Source organism: Ischnura elegans, chromosome 2 (assembly GCF_921293095.1).
Source record: "Ischnura elegans chromosome 2, ioIscEleg1.1, whole genome shotgun sequence".
Taxonomy (NCBI): domain Eukaryota; kingdom Metazoa; phylum Arthropoda; class Insecta; order Odonata; family Coenagrionidae; genus Ischnura; species Ischnura elegans.
The window spans coordinates 50,093,187-50,116,359 of record NC_060247.1 but is presented as its reverse complement, the minus strand read 5'-3'; the positions used below and the strand labels follow the sequence as shown (position 1 = coordinate 50,116,359).

Here is a 23,173-nt window from a genome sequence, read left to right as displayed (position 1 = left end):
ATTATAAAAAAAGGATAACCGAGTTACCTCGAGATATTTACACCTCATATACAACAAAACCTATAGAGTATGATACCAAAAGGAGAATTGCGACCACCAGCAACGCCGAAATTAAGATGGATTTTTCGAACGTGCGGTACAGTTCGGAGCTTGCTGCAGGCCACGGGAATTACCGTGATCGACGGACGTTGGAAAGTGAATCTTTTAGCAAGTGAATTATGCATAAGATATAATTTATTTTGTGCCACATTTATTTTACATTTCTTATAACCTAGTTTATTCGCTGTCTTGCGATATTTATCGTCGATACGATACAAATTGGAGGACTTTGTTTACCGTCGAAATTTTTTGTTCATGTAGGTAAAATTATAAAGAGGACCACAGAGTTACCTCGAGGTATTTACGTTAAATTACATCGACGTTTTAGAGTGTCCATCCAAAAAAATGAACTTAGACCGTCAGCATCAAGCAAAATAAAAATCGATGTTTTGCCGCGCGCGCAGTCCGCGGCAGTTCCCCGATGGTATGGAATGTCGTGACGCGGCGTAATTTACAATTTGCTACGTACAATCTTATAGTCTTTGATGCGGATTTATTTAGATTTAATTACATGTAACCATTTTATTTCACACGAGAGTGATGTCACTATAGGGCAATGAATTTCCTTCCCAACCCATAGTTACGGACTAAGCACCATTTTTCTCTTAATTTCCGAACTACCTGAAATCAAAATCTGACAATTTCGAATGCACAATTTAAGAGAAGTGCATCGTACGTTTATATACTTCTTCGTCCTAAAGTGCGTAAAATGATAAAGAGAAACTACAATCCCCCCAACAAGGTGACCAACTGACATGGAATTGACAGCTATCGGCAGGACACATCCAAGAGAAATTTCTTTTATTTCTTGGCTAAGATATGTCATAGTCATAGTTATAGTAGAAATGTCTTAGTCAAGCGAGTAAATGTGTTAATTAAAAGTGAAATTTTTTCTCAATATCGTTCCACAAACATTTCTTTCAGAAAATTTTATTTCAAAAATTTCCAGACGGACACAGAGCGCATTTAGATTGATTAAAAATACCAACACAGTTACTATCCATCAGCTAATAGAGGAAATGATAATTTGGAAAATTACCATATCTTTCACTCGCAGATACTGGAAAAGTTCCACCACATCATCTAAAATTCTTCAACTTAGATTTAACATTAATGATGACAAAAGCGCACAGTAAGTTAGTGCCGAGAATGATAGCTAAAATTTTCTTATTATTAAAAATATTAACCGTTTTTTACCACCAAACACCTCGAGCACAAAATAAAAAATGAAAGATCGCTCACAGAGATTGTACCCACTTACTCTTTCACGCCAGGGCTCGATAATTGCATTTCGATCTTCGAATCGTATCAAAATACGCGAGATTTCACCCTGAAGACACACAAAGTCGAGGCTCCTCTGGTGAAATGACGGCAGTTGAAGTTAATGAAATCGGACACCACCTGTAAAATACACGAAATCAGTTTAAATTAAAAAAAACAGTACAGGAGAAATTAATTGGAGCAGCATAAACGACACAAAACAATAAAATCCAATACGGTTGGATACATTCTATTAAAGATTAGATCAACCTATAAAATCTCGACGTCATCAGCAATAAAAAAATACCAGTAAGACGGCTAGGGTTCACATCCAAAGCCAAAAGGAAAATGGCACACGATTCACATTGACGCGTGATCAAGCGGAATATAATATTTCAAGAAAATTGGCTATTTTGCACATATTAAACATTTATGCGACTGTTTTATGGTAAATACGCACTACGTAGCTTCTGCAAATATCTATTAGGCGCAGCGGCGATCAAGAAAATAGAGTCAAATAAAGATAATACCTATCCAATTAAAAATGAATGATTCATTTTAAAAACGCAAAGGAATATAAGCTTCGGGGTAAGTCGTACTTACAAGAACTACGGGGTAAAAACACAAACACGCACACCGCGGCGTATACCTTTACAACCAAATTATTTCCTTTCAATTTATTTATTTTAAATGTCCACTTTAAAAAATAAATTGCCCCAACAACATTTCCTTCCTCTGAAGAAGTACGCACAACGTTAGAATCAGAGAGCCAAATACCTAATGGCAATCCAATTGGCGACGACAAACTCAGAGATAAAATCGTCGTCGAATAAAATGACTCAATTTAAAGAGACGATCGCAAGTAGGCATTGACAACTGTAAGGGAACAAGGGACTACATATTTACAGTGACGGGTAGATATTGAATTAGAACTGAGAAGACTTAAGTCAGCGTGCGTTGGCTCTAGTATGACATGGGAAACTCGGGGAGAGGATCGCAGTCACAGAGTACGTGAGCAATTGGGTTCTGGGCGTGTAATTACATACAGATGCGAATAAATGGGGGTACTATGAGTAATTTCTTATCGGTAACTACAGCAAAGAACAAGTGGATGTTACGAACAAGTAGATGATAATACTAGAATAATTGAGGAAAAAAATATCTCGTAGAGATGATAGGCTGAGGTGAGAATAGAAGAAAGGAGGAGGTTGGAATGAAACCGGGAAGCATGGATTCCATACAAAAAATTGCCAGAGAAAATTATCAGGGGATCAAGGTAAGAGGATTTTTGTACGAGGAATACACAAATAATCACCAACTCACAATGGGTCACTGCAAACGTGGGTACACTCAGAAAATTTACGTTGACATGCAAAAACCTCATGCAACTCTGACGAGAAAAACGGATAGATAAATGGAACTTTAAAGGGACAAAGACGAGGGAATACCAAAAGCTAGTGTAGGCAAGTACACCGGAGTAAAATTAGCCTGAGATTGCAGAAGCGAAATGGAAGATGTCGTAAGATATATTGTTCTGGCACTGGAAGTCGGTAGGAGACGTCAAGCAAATAGGATAGAGAATCCATGATTCATTGAGGAAAAAGAGGGAAATTTGAAGAAAGAAACGGAAGAAAATCAAGCAGTAGAGTACGAATAGGCATCGCGAAAGATAAGCAATAGGAGATACCGAGACACTAATAGCGTTAAATTAATTTTGTGAAAGACATAGTATGAGACAAGGATGTTGCCAGAAATTCTGGGGGGAACATTAGGAAGAAAAATACTTATGGCGGGAGTTAATTGGCGGAGAGGCAGTTTAGGGGGAAGGGTTCTCCTGAAATTTTCAGGGTGAGTTGAACCCCTTAACCCACCCAAGCTGGGGCGGAATTCTGTACACCGTACCGACGATTGTCGGTGTCGGTAAGCCGGTCCTACCGATAAGTCTCGTTACGAGCGATTCAGGAGACACGTTTTACCGACGATTGTCGTTATCCCACCGACAGTTGTCGGTAAACCCGTCGGTACATACCGACGATTTCAAAACGCTCGGTAGGACCTACCGACAAATTTTTAGCAACATGGCGGACTTTTGTTTACACTTTTCGGCCTAAGCTGACGATTTTAAATCATAATCTACGACGCTAGATCCGTGGAAGCGCTCTAATTGTATGTTATTTATAATAAAAATGATTGATTAAACACTTGAAACGTAAAATTTACATAGTGGGAGCAGTATTTAACTTTACCAATGTTACACGTATATTACATTATGCGTTCCAATAGCGTAAGGTATTTTACATTATAAATATTCCGTAATTTTAAGTATGTAACGTATTGCTTTGCTTTTAAATTACTCACAACAAGACACGATAGGTATCTATTGTTGATTCGTAAAGTTTGGATCCGAAATTAATTTATATTTTCAATAAAAACGAATGCCTATTGATGCACTTTCAATGAAATATATACGTAGACATTTCGCTCACTTTCATATTAACTTCAATACCCTAAGTGAGCATCTGAGAATGGGGTTTATAATGAAAATAACTCTCCTACCTTCGTAAGTACTCTTGAGAGCATCAGACAGCAACGACGAAATAGAAAAAGCCTATTGCTACTATATTTTAGAAGAATATAAATGGCATCACTTAACTCCTCTCACTCTTTGACGTCGTTACCGGTGCACAAAACTTCCCGTAAAATTAATGCTGAATTTACTTCACCATACTAACCAAACACCGTACGGGACTTCAAGATAGATTTTCATTATTACTATAAGAGCACTGAGTAGGTACGTACCGTGTATTCCATCGGTAGAAAGGGGCAAATAAAAAGAATGATTGCACGAAACAAGGAAACATTTAATGAATTATTCATCATAAAACTACAAAAATTTCATTTCAACACGAGAAAACCTTCATACTTTCAACGGTATATCACAAATTAACACTGATCAAGCATATTTAGTGAAAGTCATATCAACGCAAAGTTTGAAATAACACACAAATGGTATCAAAATGCAAAAGTTAACACTTCCAAATAGATAGCGTAAAGTATGTCACTCAAGTTCACAATCACAACACTTGACGCGATGATACTGATGATACCTTCCGTGACATTCACGGAATCTCGGTATTTTTCTCAACGAATTTAATTTAAATAGCCCGAAATGTGAATTCAAGCGACAAAAATGTTTTCTAATTAAATAATTACCCTTGTGGAAGTATCGGACTTACGGCGAACAATGAGGCAAACGATGTAAACAAGCCGTGGCTCAAGATGAAGGTACATTGTTACAATACTAATAAAAATAATTTCGTCTCTGCTAATCCCAAGATACAATTATAATAAGCGTAGGTGAACAATTAAGTAGCAGACAAAGTCCTCCTCAAGACAATTATACTTGAAAATTCCAATACATTGAGCACCAAATGTTGCCGGTGTTCTTCTATCAACGACCGTTGAATCCTTGAATATAAAGCCTTTTTTACTTGGGCTAGAACAAATCCGATGGTAAATTCAGCAAAATCTCGGAATAAAAGCCACATCGCTCCAACGGGAGTAAGAAATTGTGTTCGCAGAGTGATTAAACATCGTAAATATTTCACAAAGCAGTGATCAACTCTTTTTAACTTCTTCGCGGGCTGACGAATAACAGATGGCGTTTTCGGAGCCTCATTTGTTTAATGCTGTTTAATGCAAACAAAGGAGAAATATGATTGGTCGAGGCGCCTAGCCTCGCGTGCGGGTGCCACTTTCGTACCGACAAAAGCATTACGTCACGAATTTGTCGGTTGCACCGACAATCTGTCGGTAGCGGCGTTTTGTGAATCACATTTCTATCGGTGCTACCGACGATCGTCGGTAGCTACCGACACCGACGATCGTCGGTATCCGTGTACAGAATTCCGCCCCTGGCTACATTCTTAGCAGGAGGAAATGGAGAGAGCCCAATGGCCAAACAATGGCAAAGAATATTCCAATATTCTGAATGTAGAAGCATCGTAGGAGATTCAGCATGGGGCACCAAAGAGAAAGAATACGTAGAATATCTGCTGAAATATATCAATAAAAAACTTGAACGTTGAGGAATAAAGACCATACATTACGATAACTCTTCATCAGAGGCTCAAGATGAAAAAATAAAGGAAATCGGCAGGAGTGAAAAACGGAAGAATTGAAGACAATAGGGTAGTTTCCTTCATCAAAGAAAACGAAAGGCATTGATTGCGATTCGTTACCCACCATTAGTGTATTCATAATATACAAATTATTTCGTTTTAGAAATACCGGTTTAGACGAATGGCAATGGTCCATTTTTATCCTCATTTGAAAAAGGCCAGATTGGCGCCCACGCGATGCCACTCCACGTGACGTCACAGGGACCTAGTTTCTATACGAGTAGATAGGAGTTATACATCGTCTGAGATGACCAATGCATGCGCATGAGGCGCAGAGCTCAGGGAAACATGTCTTAATAATCACTTATTAAAACTGGCTAAGGTCGGAAAGTTTTCTTCGTTTGATAAGGTGTTAATAATCCTTATTTAAGCCAAGCGCTACCAGCTAGCAGGGTACTCAGCTACCCGCTAGCAGCCTGCGTCGTATCAGCGCTCAAGCCTCCCTCAAGGTCACCTCACAGGGCGGCAGCAGGAACGAGAAATACGTCACACGGAGAGATTTCCCGGCATACATACTTACCCGTCGCGTTTTCGCGCGCTTGAAATTTTTCACTTTTAATTTAATCGCGAAAAATAGATATCGTCATTAAAAAAAAATTCATTTATTAAAAAAAATAGGTATGAATCAGCTAGAGGTTACACTGCTTGTATTATTTATACAAAGAAGGAGTCGTGAGCTTTCTTTCGATAAGTTGGGTTATGACCTTCGAGAGCTGACGATAAGTTGGGTGGGTAGGTACCTAACAAGAGCGTAGCTATCGGGGGTGGGGATTGCAACCCACGCCGTAATGCTTGAGAGAGTTTACGGTGCACCTACCCCCTCCAAATGAATTCCGCCTTCATCCAATCCCCACCAAATTTCACTCCCTCTCCACGTAAATCTACAGCTGAAAATATTTTCTGCGTACGGCCATGCAACACGAGTAGAAATAGACGCAAAGAAAATGAGGAGAGACTATTCTGAGATGCTTCTGCGGCTCTTCAGAAGCTCTCTAGAAGCCTTCTTAGATGAGCTTATGCAGTTTGTAGATAATGAGTTGGGAATGAAGAAAGAGGAACCTTTGAGGGTGAAAGATTAGAACGAAGAAATTATCGAAAAGAGAGATTAAGTAGATCACTTACACCATGCACACAGCTAAGAATGGTTTAATGAGACAGGTATATGAGAAACGAGAGAGCAGATATGAATAAAGCGGAAAATTACTATAAAGAGAGCATAACATTTTAAAGGGATATTTGAGGGTTGACCAGTGGCGCCGACTCCATGGGGCCTGAGGGGGCCCCCTCAAAATATCACTATGGGTGTGAGGAAAAAATGTGTCAGGATTGTCGATTTGCCCCGGAGTGTCCAGATATCGAGATTCGAGTTTTCGGGGTTCTAATGTTGATCATATGACTTCTAAAATGCTTAAAAACTTAAAACTCACTACTTATAACATTTCCCGCGGCAGGTTCCTCGATTTGGGCCCCCCCAATATTTTTTGTAAGTCGGCATCTCTGAGGTTGACCAACTCCACCTAAATAAACTGTGTTATAATATACCAGACATACATCGAGCAGCAGTGTTGTGCAGTATTCATAGGAGGGGGCACTTGCCCTCCGCCCCCATACGCTTAAAAAATAGACAAGATTTTGAATATGGCTATCATTACGTCCGTTTTGTTTCGTGTGTTAAGCCTCAATCATCGCCGTTTGCCTGTCAGACCCTTTTGCCTCCCAGAAAAATTATCCTGTATTCGCCCTTGCCAGAAGATGAAAGAATAGAGGGGAGTTACATTTTTTTCCAGAGAAGTACCTATGTGTTATTCCGCTATAATAATGCAAATAGTATGTAGTACAGCAAGGTTCTTAAGAACCTTGACTGTACTACCAATGATCCAGTGATCCTGTAACAGTGATCCAGCACTGTTACAGTACAGTTGTTCTCAAATTCTAGCTGCCATAGTACAGTCTAGTACAGAAAAGTGTACTGTGACTGTGCTAAACACAGAGTTTAGTCCAGTTACAGTGCAGATTTAGTGCAGTCACAGCACAGATTTTTTTGTATGGGTGGTGATCATTAGTACCATGATGGTGATGATTTGAAGCTATTCATTAGTGGATACGAAGATCAGGCGCTCATTTGATATTCAAATTAAAATCGAATGGCAACAAATATATACTTACAATATATCAAGAGAAAGACACACAAGGCACAAAATCGGTTAATCCGAATTACATTCAAGACTAGTCTACTCTGAATAGCTATTCAAACATTCAAAAAGTACACCTCACCATGTTTTTCAGTGACGAGAACACATGCTCTAGCATAAATTTACTCGACAACGGAGGACTTGGAATTATTCTTGGTGCTTAAAAAGTTACTTCAGTCCTCACCCTTTCCCACTCGATCAAACTCGCCGTAAACCCACGTTTTTCTATCGTGCCTCCGTATCAAAACACTATTTGGTTGGTAGCATTGAATCCATTGAATCTTAAACAACTGAAGAACGATAAATAACCACGCCCGTTGGTTTTCATCAACAACGGAATCGCCCTGTGAGCTTGAGGAAATTTTCCCGTTAATCATTATATTTTTCTGTGCCAGTTTTATATATTGGTGAGTTGGTATTGTTATTCACCGAATTGAAACTCATACTTAGCTGTGAACGATATCGTCGCCCCTTATTTCTTGCGTGATGCCTTGGAATTTCTTTGACCCTATTATGTTTACTAAAGGAGTACTTAACCCAGTCAATTTGAAAATTGACACCAGATTGAGCCTATGATTATATCAATAATGATTAATTCATATTACGGACTAAATTCTCATTCTTTCAATACGCTTTCAACGTTATCAATGTTGTTATAGTGCAAGTATATTGAATTTATTTCTGTTTATAGTGCTCCAAAATGAACTATGGAAAGAAGTCCCCCAGTATCGGGGCCTCCTCAGTATATTCACATGTAACGAGATCATCAGCAAACCTGAAATCTTCAAGGTCTATGAGATCAATAAAAATACCATGGTATAGAAAACCGATTCTTCAAGATGCTGTCATTTTGGACATACAACGAGGGTCCCTAGTTGTTGGTATTTATTCACTGGTGAGTTTAATGGAACTGTCGAATTATTATATTATATCTCTTTTGTATTCTATATGATCATTTTTACTGGACATTCCACTACTTATTAGCAATATTAGTAAGAAATGGATTGCATTGAGCTGCCAAATGTTGACTTCTTGCCCTGAAGTGGAGAATAAGGCCCGTATGGAATAAGCGTTGTACTAGCATTTGAATAAAATTCATTAATGGCCCTTTTATTTCATTTAGACGTAAGTCAAGTCAAAATACAAGTAAAAAATGATGAACAAGTTATTAAATATAAACTATTCCTACTCAAATCGTTGATAGCATACTACAGATTTGAGTACTCGGGCCACATCTTAAATTTAATAGAAAACCAAGAGCGGGATGCGTGCAGATGATTTAATTGAGTTACTTTAGCTTTAGCTATTCCAGTGACATCAACTATATATTTTATGCATACAGATTTTGGCTTTGAAAATCGAGACTCAAAAATTTTAAGAATTTTAGACAGTTTATTGCACATTGTAACTATAAAACATAGGATAAGTACTTTAATCTGTGATGAAGATTTTAAAAAATTTTAATAGTTTTTTATGTCAAGTAAGATGACATTGTCCTTGATGTTTTCAGAAAAAACATATTGAATACTTCCTTCCAAATGAAGTTTCAATGCCATTAAAATTTTCGTTTTCAATGCCATAAGAATTAGTGCAACTTTAGATCGCATCCATTTTCCAGTATTCACTTGGATATTGTACCCTCATAATGGCTACAGTGCTTTTTTCATTAGAAGTGAAAAATATTATTAAATGTATTCTTACCCAATTGTCATTTTGCTGATGGCCTCTAGAGCATTCCTCTGTTACCATCTGTGAATGATGACTATGGCAATCTGTGAGGCATATTTTTTAGTGTTGTGCGTTGACCAATTTTTACTTTTGTTTGCTTTACTGTCTTGTGCTAGAATGTTTCACAGTAGTATAGTTGTGGTATTTTTATATCTAAATACACTCATAAACATGTGCATATTTTATTTTTTCAGTTTCTCAGTCTCTTCACAATTGCTACTGCCATATTTGATATATATTGCCTTTCTATGGCTGCTCCTGGATCAACTCATTATGGATATTACATTATTAGCTTTGAGTTTGTTTTTGTTGGAAGTTTTCATGGTAAGTGGAATTGGATGATGCTATGAGTAATCCTGATTGAATGTTTAAAAATGTACCCAATAACTCCTTCTGTTTCTCATGTAACTGGTGTAACTTCAATTGCTAATTGAATTGGTTTTAAAAAATTTTACGTTTTTAATCATGTTATTCTCTCTTTCAGTTCGGAATGCATTGGTTGTTTTTGCCCTTTTTTCTCTAATTGGTGCAATGGCCCTACTTGTTACCAGTATTATCCTCATTGTGGCTCTCAGACAGGTATGTAATTCAGGGTAATCTATGAATTCTAACTTGGTGTGTTGCTACAAGAGATCATCTACCGATTTGATCGATAGATTTTTCTTCCTCATAGGAAAATCTACTAGAATTGGTAGAATATTAATTGCGTATGCTTGGTTTCGCTAATAGAAGGGCCCGCCCGCCTTGTGACGGTGCGGGACTCCTCGTCCCTCCCTTCCTTTCCTATCCTTTCCCTGGAGGTATCGTCGGGCTCTCATCGCGGCGATGCCTCCATTCCTTTTTCCTTCCTCTGTCCTCCCCCTCTCGAGAGGCACGGGCGTATATGTCACTGACTTGGTTCCCAGTCCTCGAGAGTGTAACCTTTGCTGGGCCCGCCCTGGGACCCCCGAATCCACTGCTACAAGAGATCAGGGCAGTTAATAAGATATGAGTGTATGTGAAGTAAATTTTGGGTAATAATAATAATAATTTATTGGCTCCCTTTGGTACAGTAATTGTCAATATATCTTAAACAATATATGGGACATTTAGGTTACCCCATAGGTATAAACCAGTGTGGGGGTTATCAAAAGTTACCTTGCAATTACAAAATTAACAGAATAATGTATGAAGCAGGTTTACACCAGGACTACACTACTTAATGTCACTTTTAACAAAGCTGTTTCTGGTTAAAGAAAAAAAATTGTGATAAATATTAAAAATTATTTCAATATCATTCAAGTTGTAAGAGCAATATTTAGACTTTTATTAAGAATATTATAACCTTATCTTCTGTTCTTACATGCTGAGTTACTAGGTTAAAGATTTTTGGTGATAAATAAACAAAACTTCTGTGGAATTTGGTGAAAATGGCCTTGGGGCAAAATGTTGGATTATTACAAAATTTTCATTTGTATTGTATCATCACTATGCCAAGCAAATTACCACTCCACAAGTACAATTTTTCAATACTTTATGTACAAATTAATTGCTTAAAGGCAAACTTTTCTGATCACGAAAAAGAGGAAAAGAGTGATGGAATTGATTTTTAAAAGTAATTGTTTTCATATTATTCCATGAAAATTCTTTATAGCTCAAGTCAATGCCATTAGATAACCATTAAAGCTATAATTACAAAAGGCATTAATATAGTCTAAAAATAGTGTGGGACCAAACGCAGCAGACCCTGGTGGGACTCCTAGTTATATAATTTTAAACTCGTTACAACAATTATTTACGTAGACACATCAGTCTACATGAATTCAAATAACTCTTAATCCAATCCAGGGTTGTGCTCCAAATTACAGCCTCAAATATTTTTTTAAACAATATTATGGGTAAATGAGTCTAATACCTTTTTAATAGCTATGAACAAATTTGCTGTGTGCAGTTGAGATTAACCCATTCATGGCCAAAGGTGCGAAAAACACAGCATTATTAAGAAATGCAAAAAAATTGTTTCAATTTAATTATATTTCTATAGAATTCACCTTTTTTTTGTTAAAAGTAAGTTTAAACTGATTGTTAGTGAGATAAAAATGACATTTCATAATTATTTCGATGTTTTAAAAAATACTCAAAATGTGTTAATTATCAAGTTACCTGTTATGCAAGGTAAATATGTTTTCCACTGAGTAACTATTCCCTTTATTAAGATTTTATTCTTCCATAAAAATGTTAAAATTTCATTAAATATATGGCACATCTTATATTTTATCAGGAAGTAAACATTAAGCGAAAATCGGATCGGGAACATAATGTTGCGTTTTAGGCGCTTTGACCAAATTAGGTACCTATATACAGTTATGCAACCCGCATTACAATATATTGCCGTCTCGTAGGAATATGCTATTTTTACTGTCAGATATAATCCTACGCCAATTTATGCCACTTATATAATAATTATCATCACATTTGATGGTTAAAATTCGTGCATATTATGTTTCCAATGAGATATTGTATTATTTAACCTAAATCCAATACAAATAAAATAGAGATGCGTTACGATTTGAAAGAAATAAGTCAAAGCGAATAATTTTTCAGAAGATAACTTATTTTCCAGTTTTTAATTGCCATTTTTATTACTACAGATTGAATCATAACAAACAATGAATATTTTTGAAATACATAAAAGCATTTTGGGTGCAATGGAACACAAAACATTTTACATTCATTCCGTATTAGTCCATCCTTACTTCACAAATCAGCGATATCACCGACTTCCACAACAAGATGTTGGTCGAAAGAAGACAACAAGGCGTGGATTTGGTTCGGAAATCATTGAGCCAAAACATATTTTGATTAAATAAAAATAATCATCAATAATATCTAAGGCATGATATTGCTCTGTAATAAAACACAAAATAGATTGAGGCCTATTGTGTTATTGGAGGCAGAAGTCCCATTTCCCGTTCCTTGCCTCTGCCCAGTGTATGCATTCTTTCCCACCAGTTTTAGTATGCTAAATAATGCTAATCGGTATAATCATTTTTTAGTGGAGAAACAGTTAAAATCTGATTTCATGTGATTTGAAATGAAATATTGTATACTGATAAATTGTTTATTCCTAACAGAAAATACTTTTGGAAGTATGGTTAGTTACCTTATTTTTTCATTGCATCTTTAGTAGTATGCAATGTTAATTGCCTAGAAGAAAATGCACCACCTGCATGAAAATTTGCTAAGAACGCCTGAAAACTTTCTCCATTGGTGCTTGTCGTGGAATTTTACTTTTCTCTTCAGTGTTCAATGTAAATTTCATGAAGTTAGATGGAAATTCTAGGTTGTAATTGTTAACCCACTGACTATACTTTTATCACATTGTTAAAGTAACTAAATCATAGATGTGTCTTGTATAATTTCATATACATTCCTTGTTGAAGCTTTAAAATCCTTATTTGAATAGTGAATGAGTTTGGTGGCTTCACTGCTATGGTGAATCATTATGGCAGTATCAGTGACGTCATGGCAAAATTAGCAGTGCCGGAACGCACTTTTCGTAACTTTTTTTAGAAGTGAAGTATTAGTCTCTTTTTTTATTACAAGTTCTTTGTTTATAACATTTTATTACAATTTCTTTGTTTTTGTTATGAATGTATGTATTCAAAATTTTAGGCACCAAAATTGGCAAAATTTTTATTTGACTATTATGTATTTTGTTAACTAGTACCGGAATGGCATTCTGGCACCACTGGGCAGTATTAAATTCACCTATTGATGGGTATGGTTACTATAACTCTTTTATCCATACTTGTTGTTATACTCTTGGTCTCTATCGCCATGTAATATGTTGATAAAAACTTCTGCTGTATAAATAGTACTCATAAAGAAATTACCAAATTGATTACTTCATTGCTACATATATAGAGCTCTCTAGTGCCTCGTTAAAAATGCAATCAAAACATGAAAATGACCTCTGTTTTTCAGGAGTATGAAAACAAAATGCTGCCTTGGATATATTGCATGGGAGTTTTTACTATTTGGAGACTCTTAGCTTTCATCTTTGCTGCAATTGTCAATGATTTAATCTTTGGCTACAATGTACTCATGTGTCTCCTGTGGATTCTCTTCACACTTGCTAGTGCATATGGGTGGGTTCTTGTTTATTCATTGTACTTGGAACTCTCAGATCTCACCAGACTTGAAGATATGGCTCACTTAAGGGTAAGTTAAATATTTTCCTTTTACATTTGTTCAAAGAAAAGAAAGCTGGCTTCCAAGTCAATTTTTCTCTGAGAAGTCATAGCTATGAAAAAGATTTCTTTCTGGCATTCATGTGAATTTTGATTATTATATGCTTAATATTGTTAATGTCATACATTTTTTAATTTTACATACCTAATAACACGTCATGGGATGTTAATTTTTTAATGAAGTCACTTTAAGGCCTACATTTCTTTTACATATTATTAGATTAACTGCTTTATTAAAATTCTACTTTTTTTCCTTGACGTACCCATTTTTTTCAGATGGGAACAATGACATCTCTAAATGCCTCCGTTGCAAATTCCCTTGCGGGTTCGCGACCAACGACACCACACAGTACTGTTTCAACAGCCCCTGTAATGTGAAGAAATTACTTGAAGGAAACATAGCATTTAATGAAGATGGTTCTGTATTAAGACTAATCCACATTTTTAATTACTATGTTCCACATCTTTCATGATTATGTATATCATTAGTGGTATTGTTTCTTAGGAATCATTATTAGCTTTGTTGTGTGCACTTTAATTTTTTATGTTAATCATTTACATTTTAACCTAAAGAGTGTGTGCTATAAACCTCCTTATGGTATTCTTTAATTTTGTAGTAATGTTTTTAATTTTATCATTTTAATTTGGTTTTGTGAAATACATTCCATTTTATCAATTATATGATGACTGTATAAGAGCTGAGTGATGTATGATATCCGTCCAAAAATGTTTAAACTGTGCCTTTATACTGAAGGATTGTTTTTTAAGAATTTTTTATTTGATGTGATTTATTTTATAAATCTCAAATGCACTTTATTCTCAGTGATTTTTGCTCTGCATTTTTGTACATACACATATTATGATTAATGTAGTTATCCGTCCATATAGGCATATATATTTGTCTATTCATATTGATAATGATCTTGTTCAGAGAAATTTATGTATTGCACACTGAATATTTCATGATGTATTTTTATATAAACATTTAAATATGGCACTTGATTGCCATTAAAACTTAAATTCATAATTTGAATTGCTATTTTGAGGATTTATGATTTTAGTGCTTACAATAGATGACAGCTGTGCCCACTGTTTTTTATTTAGAATATTATTTTGTAAAAGAATGTTGATATCAAATGAGTTATTAAAGTTTTTGATTGATATCTTTAATTTATTTTTTATTTGATGAATAATTCTATATTGTCATCAGATTTCAACAGGATAGGAACCAGAGACTAGAAATGAATTTTGGGACTATCTTGTATGATGTTAGGCACGATGTGGTGGAAGTTCTTAATATTGTTGAAATGACACATTGCAATATTTCCACTTATAGATTTATTTTTTTATTTTACGACGAAACGCGTAGTGTAAAATAAATCTATAAGTGGAAATATTGCAATGTGTCATTTCAACAAGAATTTTGGGACCATTATTTCAGAGGTGAATTGACCTCTTCTAGCTCATAGAGTTACTCTTGGGACCCCATGAAACTGCCCTCAGCTTGTGTCTTTCTTAAACCTCTGTCCAGCTAACTTAACCAGATATCCGAATATGACAGTGCAAGATGAACAACCAATATTTCAGTTGCAAACAAATTGGGCAAGGTAGGTGGAATTTTATCTGTCTAGACAATCCAAAACAACTTCACATTTTGCTGGAATTACCAGCATTCCAAATCAGCTATCTATTTTGTTATGTCTGATGATAATCAAAAGGGAAAAGAAGTTGCATCGGACATTCATTACTTCAATAAAAGGGAATAATTAAAATAGTTCTGGTAATATTAGTGTAAGAGGTAAAAGACATTGATTTTTGAAGTAAAGAGAGAAAGATTTTAGAAAACAGCAAGGACTGGGGCGGTGACAATGTATGGTACCTTTTCTGGCATTATAATAGGTGATATCATGTATGCATCTGAAGACTTAAACTCAGCAAACACAAGAATGTTTTTCCAACAGGCTTGTCTGGGTTTTATGGAGTACAAATACTTTAGTAAAAACATGGGGTATGTCTCCGCATCATTGTTTGGGTGGCCCTAACCTTTCCACGTATCACTTTTTCAATGCCTTGCCAAAATTTTAAATGTTGGCTGGGTATAGAAGGGCATGGGTAGGGATCGTATTGCTAGGTGGGGAAATCCACTGTGATCTATAATTTGAACTAGATGCTTGCAAAAAAAACACAAATTCTGCCCATTCGGGACCCATGAGTTCATGTTCATTCCTAACCGGATTAAGCAAAAACAGAGAAACTCCTTATCAAGTCTTCACCCCCATGCTTCCCTTTCTCTCTGTAGGGGTTATTTGAAGCAGAGAGCCAATCACTAAGCTAGGAAGGCAAACGGCTATGGATGAACACTGGTGGATCCAGGATTTTTTTTCTGAGGGGGCACAAGGGTATGACAGGTTTTCTCATATTTGAGATTAATAACAAAATATAACAATTACTGTAGAAAATATTCTCTTTATTTTGATATGAAAGTTATCAATATTAAACTAAATGATTGAAGCTCCATAATAAATTAAATAAAAGGAATGGAATGATAACTGTATTAAAAATCTTATCTATTTTTTAAGCGCTTCAGAGGAGAGGAGGGGCACGTGCCCCCTTCCCCCTCCTAAATCCACCAATGGATGGGCACCTCTTTAATTTGGTTAGGTATGAACACAAACTCATTGACCCTGAATGGGCAGAGCTTGGATTTTGCATTGCAGGCTTTTACTGTTGCTGACTGTCATCTGTTTGGCCTTCCCTGCGTCTTTCAAGTGGGTTGAAGGGATCGGTGTGGATGAGTTTCAGCCTCCATCTGCTTGAAATTAAGCTCGTTTCCATCACCACTACCTGACGATCTCAGTGGGCTACAGGGATACCCTGCAGTAGGGAATGGGTGGACTGCTTTCCCTGTCGGTCACAATGCATAGTGGGTTATCCCAGGGTGTCACAAGGACAGGGAGTCGGGATGAGTGGAACACTTGTAATTCGTATATCCCAGGGAATCAATGGGAGTGATGAGTGAATGGGGAGTATCTCATGTTGCACTTTAACTCCTAAAACAGAGTCAACATTTGTTGACGTGAAGTTCAGACCCTCAACCTTGTTGAGAAGGAAATCTTCGATTTCAAAACCGGTCCACATTTCTCGTCCAGGTTATCTTGCCATTGCTAATGTCTGAGCGTTTTCTCCCGGAGTTTAGCCCAAGGAGTGAGTGCAGCAAGTAAAAGTGTCCATGTTTATAAGTGATATATCAACTGAAGGAACCTTAGCTATGTCCCTTAAACCCTTGCAAATTTTTCCTCAGAGTTGAGTGAGGGCTATCAAGGTTTTCTGGTTGAGAGGCTGGGGTTGGTCACTGCAGCAAATCCTCCAATTCCAGCAAACCAACACATGTTTGTTTGTGTATTTGTTTTATGCCCATGACATGATCCCTTACGTTATCCGTTTCGGCCATTGGAGACAATTTTATGTTTCACAGGGAGTATCTCCTCATTAATGAGGGAGGCCTTTTTCCAGATGTGCTGGATGATTTCATGAGTGCAGAGGTCATCCAACCATATATTATGTATGTTCTTTTTCCTCAAAATATAGAATTTTCAAGGAGGAATCACTGCATTTCCCACTTTTAAGGTGTGTAGCAAATAATGAGAGGTCTTTTTGCCAATTCAAAGCACTTCCATAGCTCTCTAACTCATAGCTACATAACGTCCAGACCTATGGATATGTTGTGCAAAGGCATTCATCACATTTTAATAATTTCATGCCACTAATTGTTAGATTAGGGATCATATACATACAATTAGTTGTTGAAATTTTTGCCTAGTTTGAGAGGAACTGAGAATACAATACAGTGCTTGCCTTTCATTTATTTTGTAGCCACCATGCATGATATTTTACCAAGAAAGGACATTTTACACCACTTTCTTCCTATTATCTACAGACTTACCAAAATTTCCATGGAACAACTAGACTATGGACGAGATCTACAGCAAATTAATTGCATTTTTTTTAGTAGGAATGACCACCCAACCAAGTGAGTGGCAATTGCTAATAAACATTCCACGCAAAACACTCAATAAGTAATCCATTTCTGAATGTATGCCTAAGAACCCATTGTAAAACCTAGAAAATGGGTGTGCTTCATATAGCATTTCTATGGTTTAAATAAAATTGATATCTTTTGTATAAAAATTTATTTTTAAAATGTATTTAAATTTTAAAAACAACGATATTTTCAAAAATCACTTAAGCACAATGTTTTAAATGCTATCCTTGAGATAATTCTTCCCAGAAATATCTCTTGTGGAAACAAGTGGACAATTCATTAAAAATCAAAGATGGGATGTGCAATAACATATTACAAAACATAATTGAGAACAAATTCATAGCTGCCATCAAAAACAAAGAGAAAATCATCATTTTCTAATAATAAAGGAGTAAAACACTAAGAATGACATTCTCCTAGAAAGTATCCACAAATGATATACATAACATACTTCTGAAAGGAAGTGGATTAAGCCTAGCAAATATTATTTTAACAAGAAATGAGGGTTGTTTTTACAACTTTGAAGTCACTGTTAACCATGTACATAGCCAGATGGGTTAATGGGGCTTAATCACCCCATAAAATTTATTGTGGTTTCCAAAATAAGAGTGGTAGCATGAAGTTCATTTTCCAATTACCCATGTATGAAGTCAATCATTTACGATTAACCTACATTTTTATATAAATTCATATTTTGTTTGCGATAAAAACTCACAAAAAGGTCTATGTGAAAATAGGATTGGGGTATGTTCACTTTGGGGATCAGTGATTGTTACCACTTGCAGTACAAGAAGTCCTTCCTGAAAACAAATTCCTTACTATGCATGTGCACACCAGGTCTGAACAAAGTGGCAAATCACTAATGCAGTTTCATTTTCAGGAAACTTAGTAACCTACGGTAATTTACAGTTTCCTGCCTGCCTGCATCACAATTGCATTTGATGTATTCGAGTGGAAAAGAAATTACATTGGTAACTTATTCAATTACCTAGCAAGGGAAGCTAGCATAGCAGGAGATAGTAGAAAAAAAGTTTGACCGGTTTTCAAGTGGACAGTACATTTTTGGGGGAACACATTAGACCATATCTTCCAAGCGTTTCAGAGGGGTTGAGCCCCTTACAACCTCCCTCATTAGCTATGGCCAATAAGTTTTCAGATATTTCCATTAATCTCATCATGTTTTCTGGGTACCGTCTCACAGCATTACATTGAATTCTTTACTATTTGGTTAGAATATACTGGAACTGAAATGGACCTTAAGAAAACTGATTCACTCAACTATATTTGAGAATAGGCATGAATATTTCACTATCAGCCCTAATTGTATAAAACAATATAGTACTTCAAGATTAATTTAATTATTCATGTGAGAGGTATGTTCTATATCATTCATGGATACCATCTTCAGTAAAAAATTAGAGGCACTTGAGAAGCTTGATACTAAAATATACAACATGAATTTCTATTAGAACTTGAGCAAAATCCTTAGAGGAAAATGATTTTTTTTAATCATTGCACGCCAAAACATGTTCATTATAGCTGAACAAGGCAGTTAAACAAAATATAATGATACAGTGGCATCACAAGGAGAGCAAATCCCACAGGACACATTTATATCTGAAAAAATATGCTATGTCAATTTGCTAGACACTATTGGAGATAAACAGAATAATTTATCAAATAATTTAGGTATCAAAACAACAGTAATTTTAATATATTCAAGAATTGCATTCTGATAATAACCTTGAAAGAATGTTCATGGAGGATGCATAATAGAGATCTGCAAGGTGACAACAACTCTTGCAAAACCACTGTGTTTACTTGTATAAAATTTGAGAGAATAAATCTACAACCACTCAAAGTCACAATAATATTAAAAGTCATTACAATAAATGCATCATGACATCGATCACAGAAGCTTAAGAACACTTTTAGCTAGAAGGCACACTCTTTAAGATATGCTCTTAGAAATCATGACAATTTGGTTTAATGGACGTATTATATATGCAATGCAATTATTTTGCATTTAAGGTCACCTGACATCACAAAGAAAAATGTGCCATTATCCCTTCCACAATTGGCACTTAAAGAAAATTATTAATAATTTTTAGGTATGGTGCATAGAAAGGTTGTATCAAAGAAAATTTCTGCACATATAAGGAGCAATTGCTGCCTATCTTCTTGTGCAGAAATTTGTTCTTTTTACAGTTTGAAATATCATAAAATTTAAATATGGACAACGAGCTGAAGTAAACACTTTCATACTGCTGACGAACCTAGAATGGGGGATGAATTTTTATAGAAGTGACAATGAACTGCATATCTATAATGATGCAAATCTTCGAGCTGCAGTTTCATTGCCATGCTCAACATACATACTCAACTTAAATTTCTCTAGGCTATAAATTGGGCAGACAATTTTCTGAATGGGAATCACAATTCAATTCATGCAAATCAACAAAAACCACTTTCCTTGAGCTCCTATACATGAATCAAATTATATAAACACCATGTGCTCGTGGACAATTCATTCATGGTCATCAAAATGGGTAAAAAGGAGTTGACAAAACAAAATAAACACGAACACTTTCCGCGGGTCAAAAATTAGTCTAACCATAAAGATAATCAAACTTGTACAATTCTCACCTGAAAAAGTCAAATGTCTACAAGCCCTCTGTTCCCTACTTGATAATACACACACTAATTCACTAAACACCACAAAATTTGATCAGTAACACACGAGAGACCATATTCATCATTTTTTTCCATTTTTTATCAAATAGGATCCATTCATTCACAAATATTTACAATAACACATCAATTTTCCAGTCATGGCACTTGATCTTTACTAAAAACACTTAATTTGATCATCTTCATATGCTCTTCTCATCTTTTCACATCAAAATTATATAAAATAGGTATAATGTGTCCTATAAAAAACCAATTACGCCTTCATTTTGTACTTACAAACAATAAAACAAATTGTAAAGTTTCTCTCAGTTAAAAATGATTTAGAAAGCACAGCAAACAACCTTTCAAACTTCTGTTTGAGGCACGGTTGATCGAGGGACGGGTTGAGGCCTTCCACTAACTTTCACATCACCACCTCGGCTGCCGTTGTAGGTGGATTCTTTCAGGGATAGGGCACTCCCTGTTTTCAAGGACGGATTACTGGCAGTGCGGCGACTTAGTGGCTCCTTACCACCCCCAGGATGGGCAGACACCGGAGGTGGGGGAGTCACAGATCGCCCCTTCGGTGGGTTACTAAGTTGCAATGGTGTGGATGTTGCATCCCTATATTCATAGGCATTATGATTGTCCAACGTACCCATATCACCATCATCTTGGTCAATGCCTAAATCACCACTGTAATAGCGATCGGATTGCCTGAAAAGAATTTTCATTATCAGTTTTCACAAGAACCTTCAATTCATTTGTAAATGAAATACATTTTAAGCAGCAACCACATGCATGCCATAAAAAGCAGCAGAAAAAAACAGCAGATTTAAGCTTCAAGGCATATCAGAAAGAATGCTACTTAGCAGAAAACATTCACAGGAAACCATACATTTTATATTCCTGAAGTAAATGTTAGAGAGAATATTAATCAATATTTTTATTACGTCAATTTTCATTTTGGGTCAATATTGGTCAAAGAAAAAAAAATAATTCTGAAGCATATCTAGTGTATGAAGTACAACAGCATACAAAACAAAGTCAACACATGCAAACTACATACTCATGAACAACTCGCTGTTTTCCTTAACAATGCTGTCACAAAATTAAAAATCATTGAATCTCCAATCATTAGATATCCATCATGGAAGTCGAGGAGCTATGTGATTCGGCATGGTTTTGCCTATATGTATTTCATTTTTAAAGAGGATTTAACCCATTATAACCCAATGTTGCTTATCAGCAACACCAAAAATGCATAAATTTTCTGAGCTATTTCAGAAATATCTAAACTATGCATTATTTTATGGATTAAAGCTTAATGACGAAATATTTAACTGCCACGCTAATCATGACTGAGTGCAAAATTTTCAAGCTATCAAAGAGAAAAACCTAGAACTTTGATTTCTCCCCAAAGTAGCTCCGCATAGAAAGGGGCAATAGGTATTATAATTAATTAATACCATAGCTGCAACAAAAATACACACTTTTAAGGCAATTCAAGCAAAACACTGAAGAATGATCGAATTAAGCTTTCCCGGCATATTGTATCGTGGAAGGTTACTCAGGATTTCCACCAGGTCAGGCCCTCATGATGATTGACGACTCATTCATCGAAGCGTTGGCGGAGATGGAGAACCTGACCCGGTGGAAATACTGAGTAACATTCCACAAGACGAAATACTGACTTTCACAACTCAAAACTCAGAAATAAGCCATTTCATACCAACTACTGAAATTTTCACTCTTCAGTTGGACAACCCCTGCAATATGCTTATAAAATTGTCAAAACATGAAAACAAACCTGCAAAACACTTGCTAACAAAATGGATTTTTAAGGATAATTTAAGAATCTAATCACTTCCAAACCCATCAGTTTATGCTTTCCGTGACATACACATTCATATGCCATCCTACATTTATAAAACTTTATAATGATCTTCAATAATTCTCAATATTAGGATATATTCGGCACACTTTAATTTTTAGCCACATAAAACCTAGTAAGCATGTATTTAGCAATAAAATTCAAGAAACTCAAACAATATTTCAATCAAGTTAACTGCTACTTCAACAAGTCTAAAGTTATGATACCCAGCACCAAATTATGAGGTTCCCACCTGTCTTTACCAGGAAGTGCAACAACCCCCCTATAAATCCTTTATGACAACTGAGCGGTTGAATCACCCCAGTTGGGTGCCACGACCCTGGATGAATGAATAAATAATACATTGGCAAATAATAGGGAAAAAAAGATGGTCTGTCATTAGGATATTTGAAGAGCCATTGCATACTTAGTTTCATTTACTCACTATATCATAAATTACAATTAAAATTCACCTTTTCGCATTCCGCCACAAAATGCAACAGGCCACAACAACTACAATTAGGATGAGGCAGGCACCTGATACACTCCAAAATGCTATTTGAAGAGGTTCGTTTGGCTCCCACCAATACTGAAATAGGGAAAAGAGAAAGAATTCACATCAATATAAATTATTTATCATAAATGAATACATGAGTATGAATGGCCTACAATAGACAAAAGTTTAATTTCTCATTTTAGATGCATCATGCCATGATTCACAGGAACTGAAAATAATGACAGAGCCATACCATAAAAGATATGTTTAAGTTGCATTCTAGAGCATTATTTTCCATTCTTCCACGTACATCCAATCATCCGATTAGATTTTCCTGTTACATATAGGAGATAATACCCCCAATAGGCAACCAGATTAAAATTCTAGCTAGAAAAATGGT

The 23,173-nt window shown here is 35.8% G+C and overlaps 3 protein-coding genes across 4 annotated transcripts in view; 1 reads left to right on the top strand and 2 right to left on the bottom strand.

Annotated features, from left to right (window-relative positions):
• Positions 1-7,942, bottom strand: part of LOC124153721 (serine/threonine-protein kinase BRSK2) — a 123,112-nt gene extending 115,170 nt beyond the window's left edge. Inside the window, exons 1-2 of the mRNA XM_046527056.1 lie at positions 7,815-7,942; positions 1,361-1,500 (exon numbers count right to left, since the gene is read on the bottom strand). The gene's annotated coding sequence lies outside the window, so the exon portion shown is untranslated. The remainder of the gene's footprint in view (positions 1-1,360; positions 1,501-7,814) is intronic.
• A 92-nt stretch (positions 7,943-8,034) lies between these two features.
• Positions 8,035-14,862, top strand: LOC124153723. Its single transcript, XM_046527058.1, has 6 exons — positions 8,035-8,139; positions 8,424-8,627; positions 9,655-9,784; positions 9,945-10,039; positions 13,427-13,663; positions 13,969-14,862. The coding sequence occupies exons 2-6, from the start codon at positions 8,433-8,435 to the stop codon at positions 14,068-14,070; spliced, it is 759 nt and encodes a 252-aa protein (XP_046383014.1). The 5' UTR covers positions 8,035-8,139; positions 8,424-8,432; the 3' UTR covers positions 14,071-14,862.
• Positions 14,863-17,872: 3,010 nt separating this feature from the next.
• LOC124153718 (cholinesterase) overlaps positions 17,873-23,173 on the bottom strand; it is a 47,387-nt gene continuing 42,086 nt past the window's right edge. The window contains exons 12-14 of one of the 2 annotated variants that reach the window (XM_046527050.1): positions 22,751-22,866; positions 22,531-22,617; positions 21,039-21,121 (exon numbers count right to left, since the gene is read on the bottom strand). In XM_046527050.1, the coding sequence (XP_046383006.1) occupies positions 22,572-22,617; positions 22,751-22,866 (162 nt within the window). In that variant the 3' untranslated portion in view covers positions 21,039-21,121; positions 22,531-22,571. Of the gene's footprint in view, positions 21,122-22,530; positions 22,618-22,750; positions 22,867-23,173 lie in introns of both variants that reach the window. The other variant, XM_046527049.1, reaches the window with a different exon arrangement.